General features: G+C 39.9%; 1 protein-coding gene across 1 annotated transcript in view; it reads right to left on the bottom strand.

The window, feature by feature from the left end:
* Positions 1-8,931, bottom strand: part of LOC138052241 (uncharacterized) — a 70,686-nt gene that overhangs the window by 43,900 nt on the left and 17,855 nt on the right. The window contains exon 2 of the mRNA XM_068898629.1: positions 4,137-4,255. Coding sequence (XP_068754730.1) covers positions 4,137-4,250 — 114 coding nt within the window. The 5' untranslated portion in view covers positions 4,251-4,255. The remainder of the gene's footprint in view (positions 1-4,136; positions 4,256-8,931) is intronic.

Below are 8,931 nucleotides of genomic sequence, written 5' to 3'. Positions count from 1 at the left end.
AAGCCTCTCGCTATGGGAAATCTTCTCCTTCACGGCTGCGTATATTTGTTATTGCTGCAGTTGTTTTGTCATAGAGGGAGGTCAAACGTATTACTCAAATGGGTGTAGTGCATTGCTTTAAGCCAATGATATCACCGCCTAGTAATCCCATTGTTCATTTTCTGCATAGGAAACTAAATTCTGCCGAGATTATAACTCGGATACCTTTCAGGTATTCCGAGTAAAATATGGCAGCATTAACCAAAAATGGCCCACCATTTATGAATACAACTCCCACCATTAAAGAGATGGAGGCAACCTTTGTAAAATAAAATAAAATAAAAACAGGCACCATTTCTAAAATCTCAAATCATCGTTAACGAAAAACTGCATTTACAGAAAGGTATGCACCATTTAGTGAAAATGGGCACCATTTGCTAAAAGCAATAAGGGCTGCTGAATTTTGGGAGGAACGGTACCCTATGGGTAACCGGTGTAGCTGGTAAGAGGAGGGCTAATTTCATTTAGCCACATTAATTACAAGAATGGTTTTCCACAAATTTTTTTGTCTCTCTAAGCTAATGTTTCACTCTCTTTAATGCAACGCTCCTTCCGGTAGGTGCACACTATTTCCGATCCGACCACTTGTACCAAATCAAACAACCCCCATAGCATCATCATTATCATATCATCCAACATTTGACTTGATTTGCTTTTGTTGTTAATTTCAGTTTACAGTGTCCCCAATTAGTGTCCTGTGCTAGAACGACTAGACACTTAAATAAAGTTCCTTTCCTTTCCTTTCCTTTCCTTCCTTCCGTTAGTTTCATCATCATTTTATACTGAATTTTGGAAATAGATTAAAATGATAATCCTGCGCAAACCGACTGTAGTAGAGCTAATCGAGGCGCGTTGCGCTTTTAAATCACACGTTATTATCACTAAATAAAGGAAGTAAACGAACTGAAAAGAAATAAAAGAAAAGAGAGAGAAACACAGAAAGGAAGAGAGAAATGAGAAATAATAATAACATGTATTACATCAAGTTACAGGTAAGTTATTTTACATACAGTTCTGCCATCTTTAAGAGGAGTGCGGCTGCTTCAACACATCACAGGGTGAAATTAAGAGTTTCCGGGTCCGTTTGCACAGCGGTTTCTTAACGGAAACTCAGGTTTCCGCCTGCGGAAACTCAAGTAACCGTTGCGGGAAACACTTGTATATGCCACGTTTTCGCACATGCGGTCCAGCGGAAACGCATTCCTTCAACTCGCGTATCCGCGAGTTTTCCGAAACTGCGGAATTGCTCTTAGCCGCCATGTTTCCGCTTTCTGTAAATTCGACGGACAAACAATAATCCGATAAATTTCGGCAGTGAATAAACGCAACGGTTAGTTGTTATCATACGTTTGGGAACGTTTGTTTGCGATAAAAAAACTTCCTCTTTCTGATAGGGAATCCAGTGGGAATGTGCATGTTTAATTCCAGGGAAATGCAATAAATTGTTTGGGTGCGCTGATAACGGGAAAGCGTTGTGGTTATTGTGTAATCATTGTAGATGCGCAATGAACGATTAAAGTTAGATTATACATTCACAATAATAATGCAAAGCTTGCTAGATTAACAATGATTTTTTTTCTTTGTATCACATAGCCACGGATGAGAATTTTGGATGTTTTGCTCTAACACACCAAGTATAATATTCTTTATTAAATAAGTCTGTAGTTATCAATATAAAGTTAATAATTTACGACTTCTGAAAAGAGTGTGAACACATCCGACTTATTAATTTGCCTATAGGAGTAGTGATTGGTCTATCCTAAAACTGCCGTCCAAGTTTGGAAAAATATCCCTGAGTGCCTCTGTAATAGCATTGAATCGATTCAGTTGACAGCCGATGAACGACCGATTCATGGAAATGAAAAACGGTCCCGATTAAAAAAATTGTTGCAGTGCAACAGATTTTTTGAAGTCGGGCCGACACTTCGAGAAAAACCGCCATGTCAATCAAAGGGTATGCTAGTGGGTAATAAGTGCGCATAAATTGAAGATCAAGTCATTCATGCGTGAAGTTCAATTCAAAATTGAAACTTGAAAGTCGAATGTGAAATACAGAATTTTCCACTTCAATGTCAAATTCAAAACTTCGATGTCAAATTCAGGACTTGGATGTCAAATTCAAAACTTCGATGTCAAATTAAAAACTTCAGTGTTGGATATAAAACTTCGATGTCGAATACGAAAATCAAGACTCAAATTTGAAACGTGGATGTCAAATTCTGATGTTGAATTTTGGCGCAGATATAATGCCATAGTACTGACACCGACCATGGGCTCCTGCACCGACACATTGTAACTGTTACTTCGCGCAAAGCTTGCTACTAGCACGTGTATTAACGTATGACGCACAGTGACAAATGGCAAATTATGTTCACGTTCTTGTTCTTGTTCTTGGCCATTCTCTTCTACGTCATCATTACCCGAGATTTACTTGCGAGCATTTGGTGTGAGGCGTCATCATTTCCCGATTATTCCGTTCGCGCTTGCAGTTTTTCCCGGTAATACACACTACAAATGCAATACTATAGACCTTATTCATAAATGGCGGTCACATTTATAATTTTTTTGTCCACGTGCAAATTAGCCTACCAAGCCTCATTTTAGAGCAAGAATTCTTTTCAATTCACACTGTATGGTATCGAGGCTTGGTAGGCTAATTTGCACTTCGACAAAAGAATTATAAATTGGCCGCCATTTATAAATAAGGTCTATATCACTGTAACTCTTTATAGGCACAAGCTACAATGATGCCTCTAGGCAAAATCCCTGCGGGGGCAACGGAATATAACAAAAGTTGATTTTTTTCTATTAGCGTTAGTTTGTTCGCCGTCAGCCTGTCACATACATTTTTAAGTTCATTATTAAATGTGGCCTCAAGAGACCGGATATTATTATCGGTAAAAAGCATGTTTGTGTCATCTGCAGATAGGTAGAAGCCAAACTTTGAACAAGAGTTGGGGGATATCATTTACATATGTATCAAAAAGAGTAGAGGACCTTACACAGAGCCTTGTGGGACCCCGCAGGGCGTTGTCGCTTCACCAGATACTTTCATTTCCACCTCTGTAGTTTGCACACGTCCCCTTAAGTATGAAGAGAACGAACCGTTTACAATGCCTCTAACTCCATAATGATGTAACTTACTCAGCAAAGACTGAGTGGTTGACTGCGTCGACTTTTTTAAGAAAATGAAAATTCCACCGGTGTATAATTTCTCGTCTATATTACTTTGTACAGTGTTAACAATATCAAGGATGGCAGGTTGTGATCGGAAAAGAATATCTTTTAAGTCAAGGAGGATTTTTAGTCGTTTGAACATACTTTTTCAAAAATACAATTAAAATTGGATAACAAAGAAATTGGTCTCTAGTTTCCAGGGTCAGCCTCATCGTCAGATTTTGGATCACCAATTGAATTCATTTGTAAACACAAAGCGATATTAATTGATACGCAATCCGTTGTTATGAATGAGCCAGCCAGACTTCAATTAATTGACTGCAGAAACATTTACTTCTTTTGTTCCGTTATTAGCAAAGAAAGCACCGCTTTAGCCTATTCAATCATTGCAGTTTGCGCGCTTCTAACTCTTCCAAAATGTATCACCCCACTTCTGCGCAACATGGTATTCCGAGTAAACGCCATCATTTAGGCGAATGTGTCGATCAGGGCTAAGCTTCAGCTCTCTTTTGGAAGGGGTCGAGAAAGGGAGTGTTCTTGGGCGATAATCTATTGCGTTAAGGCTAAATCCCTAAATTTACATTTTTATTTAAAGCGATTAATTCCTTCAATTAGTGAATGTCCCCGAGGGCTAAACGCGGGAATCGATCCATCAATTCTTTGAGTGGATAAGGGCTAAATACTCAGTCATCGTTGGAAATTTTGGACATGTTTCACTGAAATAAGGCAGTAAATCCTAGTTTTTGTGATTTACACATTTTATTTTCAAGCAGCCCAGACTCACACTTTGAGTGGAATTCCTAAAGATTTCCATAAAGTTCCTGAAAGCCCTTTCTGTCCAGCTAATTTCATAATTTGCTTGTCTGCTAATGATATTTTTCTCACCGTAGATATGGTCAAGTTGACAGTAAACAACTTACCTGCAAGTGTACACTCTGGGGAATTCCAACAGAACATATGAGCTTCCTTTTCTCTTTATCAATGGACTTATTCACTTCAAATACCCTTCTCAAATTATCATCATTGCTTGACATTGTTGCTAAGTTAGACAAGAAAAGTGAATGTAAGAATCTTTAATTGTCACCTTTTTTTGTTTATCAGCTTCCTGATTTAGAAAAACCGTCTAAGGATTACTCGTGACCATGCCCTCAGCCCTATTTTAGTGGTAAAATAGCATCACAGTTTGACAAAAAAAAGCCTGGGGTTAACAAATGATGTTGCCTGTTATGATAAACCTGGATGTACAGCTGTGCTTTTTACAATTCCACTAAATTGTCAGGTTCAGCGTGACTTACTAGTGGAGAAAACTGACTTATTATCCAGTATATTAGATCTGCTACAGAAAGTAGGGCTGTTAAACTCTGCAAGAATGCTCAGGAAAATATTGCACACTGGGTGGGACTAGTCCTATTTGTACACAAGCCATCTAATCCTACACCAGGCTGCTTGGCAAAGGTTTCCTTGATTTCCCACTCCGCAGCGACTTGCACAGACGTGCAAATGATGTCGGCCTTGAAATGATCCCGAAATTAGACCGCAAATGATCCCGGACCGGAAACGGTTGCCTCATTAGTAATTACATTATAGAATGGACTCAAGAGTTTAGAGAGAGGATTTAAAACGCCGAATTTTGGACAGCGGGTTAAGCTATCCCAAAGTACATTTAAAACTCTCCACGTCAGATCGAGAAGAGTGCCTGACTGAGTGCGATGAGCTAAAAATAAATATATGCGTAGGCTGAGGATATTGCCCACCTGGACCGTGATATATCCTATGCAGCGGCAAATTCCCGTCCGGAAGAAAAAGGCCAAGGCCATCCCCCGGCGACATGCTCTACTTGATCATCTTTCGACCAACGTATAGACCGCATTCAGCACATTCGGTTTGAATTTAAACTACCTTAACACGAAGCGAATCCGACGCAAAGAAAATGCACTGAAAAATGATTAAAGACATTTTACAGGTGATTCATCGACCACTTTCACAGTGATGAAAACATTTCATCCACCTCGGACTCTTTACCAAGTCTCTGCAATACATGTTAAACTAAACATAAGTCTTAACTTATACCATACTTTTGTTTTCTTTTCAGCCTTTTCATCCAGGCTTTTCAGATTTGTCATTACCCCCTACACCGTAAATACTGGAATGCGAAACGAAAGCAAGCTTATGGCCGTAGCCAGAAAAAAAATATGACTGAGGCAATGTCCATGGTTAAATTCCGGCTCTTCTGTATTTAGGGTGTTTTTGATGCCTACATTTAAAAAGTAGCACCGGGATCCCGCCTTATTTTAAAAAAATCACGAAAAAAAATTGGACTGAGTCAAGTTCCTGGGATTGCCTCATACTGGCTACGGCCCTGTTTACAAGGAGGAAGGATAACTTTAGCTAGCAACGCTACCTGTGAAATTTTGCTTGTAAACCTGCAGGGGTAACCCTCGCAGTAGCATTACACTACCTGCTTGTAAAAAGAGCCTAAAAGGGAAACAGCAAATTCAACCGCGCCATGTGCTCACAGAAACGCGCCTGAATTAAATGATGAGCTCTGTTCTCTCCCGTATCTACACTATCTTAAGCTTTTCGCCTTTGGCCAATGAAGCTTGATTAGAAATAGAACGAAAACTGCGGTGACAAACAAGGCTAAGCAAGCGCATACCTGAAATAAACTTTTAGTGACTTAACGTTTTGTATGTCTCAATATACATCTTCAGAACTAACCGTTAACTAATTCTTTTAAAAATGTATCGCAATAGTTTGAGTAGATTATGAGTTAACATTGATAGTAACAAAAGGAGGTAATACACTACTTTACAACAATATACAAAAAAACAACGAAAATAATTGATTTAAGGATAGCTGAAGATCACGAATAAAAAGAGTTTCTTTTATGGTACAGTACAATGTCGGTCGGACGTCCCAGTGGCTAGAATTTGAAAGTGGTAGGCCCATTTTAAAGTTGTGACCAGTTCAGATCACGCGATCAGCAAGAGCTGACGTGTTATAATAGTTTAACTGCCTAAAGTGTTCAGATTTCCGGTCATGTAGCCTACGCTTTGTTTTACCAATGTAAAATATTAGCTAACGGTTACTTCTGAAGATGTATGTTGAAACATACGAAACGTTAAGTCACTACACATTTATTTCAGTCAGAGGTCGTACACACTAAGCTGAAAAAATATGTTTGGCTCAACCAAAAATCTCAACAAAAATTGTCTCCGCCAAATTTTCAATTTGGTAATCGTGGCCGCACTTGAAAACTTTTTCTTTAGATCATGCCGTGTAAATTGTAAAATTTGTCCTGCTCTGAAGCGGGACGATACCCAGCGAGCAGTTGGTTTCTCCTACGCTTCCCGAGAGAAAAAGCATTGCGAGAAACCGTTAGTTTCTTTAAGTGAGCAACCGTCCAGCGCCAAGGACGAATAAATTAAAACGAGTTACGTAGTAAACTTGTTTTGCTGCTTGCGCGTGCGTTCAACTACGTAACTGCTGCGCTTGGGTGCGCCTGCTGTGTAGTGATTTCCTGCGAAATAAGACGAAGTGGTGTCAAACACATCACGTGGGGTGTGACGTACTTCGCACATGCTCGGTGGAAAATCAAACGATTGCTTGCAGTGGTTTCTCTCCCGGGAAGCGTAGGAGAAATCAACTGCTCGCAGGGTTTGAATTTTGGTAAGGCTTGACAAAATTTAGTGGAAAAAAAAATCACCGTGCGCACCTGTATCACGGAAATGATGAAAGATTTTTTCGCAAAATAAACAAAAAATTGCCCAGTGCGTACGCCTCATGCAATGTTTGTCGCTGCAGTTTGCGTTCTATTTTTAGCTTTGTTCTGACACATCAAAAAACTTTCTTTTCACAGGCAACTCAGGGTAAAAAAATTATAAGGATTTGTATGGGAATCTCGATAACAAACTGAAAAAGATATCTACACGCAAAAGTTCTCAATAAAAAAGCCGTACTTTGTTGTCGTGGTGACCTTCTCGCTTTTTGTGTTGTTATTTGCCTGATTGAATGCGATCTAAGCGACTTCTCAACTTCCCGGGTTGTCACTAGCCATTTGAAATTGACCTTTAAGGAAATACGGTATCAAAATGGCTAGGGAAAACTTTCCTTGTCCACAGCTGGAGCAGTAATTAGAACCTTCAGCAACGGTGGACTTACAGTGGAAACAAAACATGGTTCTCCTTCGTTCAGGTAGAAGAAAAAGCTAGTAACTTAACCCATTGACCCCTAAAAGTGAAACTTAATAAATTTTGCTCTGTCCAACGCCTGACGATTTTTTTGAGGTGTGAATGGGTTAATTTGACTCAGACAAAGACAATGCCTCCATTAATAGTTGAGGTGCGGAAACTTCGCAGGTAGCGGCTTCATGTATGACAAATATTCTTTGACGTCTTGCACCGCTGGCTGGAGGTGACTGAAGACGCCTAGCGTGGTCGATAATTTTGAATTTGCTGTGTTGTTTTTAATTTGACGTAAGTGATTTGAATTTGCTGTGGGTGATTTGAATTTGCTGTGAGTGATTTGTAATTTGCTGTGGGTGATTTGAATTTGCTGTGAGTGATTTGTAATTTGCTGTGGATGAATTGAATTTGCTGTGAGTGAATTGTAATTTGTTGTGAGTGATCTGAAAATGTTATAAGTGATTTGAATTTGTTGCAAGTGATTTGAATTTGCTTTGAGCTTTTGGTTTTGATGTGACAGTTGTGGGCCACCGTACAAAGATAACTTGAATCTCCTGGAAGACAAAACGCAGCTCAGCTGACAATTATACAGCGCTGTGTTACTGCACTACCACACGTACGCAATGAGTGCCTATTTTTATTGTTGCTTTTATGTCAGAGGATTTTGTAGTTTCCTCATATATCCGTGTACTTTTCATGGAGTCCACCCCATTTTCATATTCTGGGTATCATTTATCATTTCCGATCCGATCCGATTTGGGGATAGTTTCCGGTCCAGGGATCGTTTCCGGGCCGGGATCAGATCAATCTCGTCCCCAAAGTCCGGTTTTTTTTTTGGTCAGCACCGAGAATACGGATTCTGTGGCCACTTCCATTCTCGTCCCCAGAATCCCGCGTTTCTTTATGTCACGTGGTCGTAGAAACGAACGGCTTTGATCGCAGCCAACACCGGATGTCCGTAAATCATGGACATCCGGTGGGGCATGCTCACTACTTTCAAACTTGTTAATCCTAAGGGAGGGGAGAGAAGATAGTTGTATGATGACCCCATTCCAAGAAGCTTGGCGAAGGATGTGATTGTGATACAGTTTATTAGGTGATCTAGAGTTGAAAAACGAACAGAAATCCGCCGTGTCTGCCATTGCAGGAAAGAAACTGGATTATATATTGACCGGTTTTGGGGAGTCTCCTTGTTCCTTTTGCTGTTTGGAAAAAGTCAGCAACTGCTGTGTCCTGGTTGTTTCCCTTCACAATGCGATCATATTATCATCAGGACCTGAACAATCGATGAAAATCGATGATCGGAAAATCAATTGATCAATCGATGGCAATCGATTAATAACTGTTGATTAGCATCGATTGGCATCCGCCAATCGATTCGATGATCAATCGATAATCACACTTAAGTGGTCGCGAACTGCATCGATTGCCATCGATTGGCACTAAATTCATGTCTCCGTATCTTCAGGTATCGCGGGAGTGAACGCAGATCGCAGACTGGGCGAACCTTTCAGCAAAAGCTGGAAAAAAA

Source organism: Montipora capricornis, chromosome 6, assembly GCF_036669925.1.
Source record: "Montipora capricornis isolate CH-2021 chromosome 6, ASM3666992v2, whole genome shotgun sequence".
NCBI lineage: Eukaryota > Metazoa > Cnidaria > Anthozoa > Scleractinia > Acroporidae > Montipora > Montipora capricornis.
Note: the sequence above shows the minus strand (reverse complement) of the source record. Positions and strands in the feature narration are given on the sequence as shown.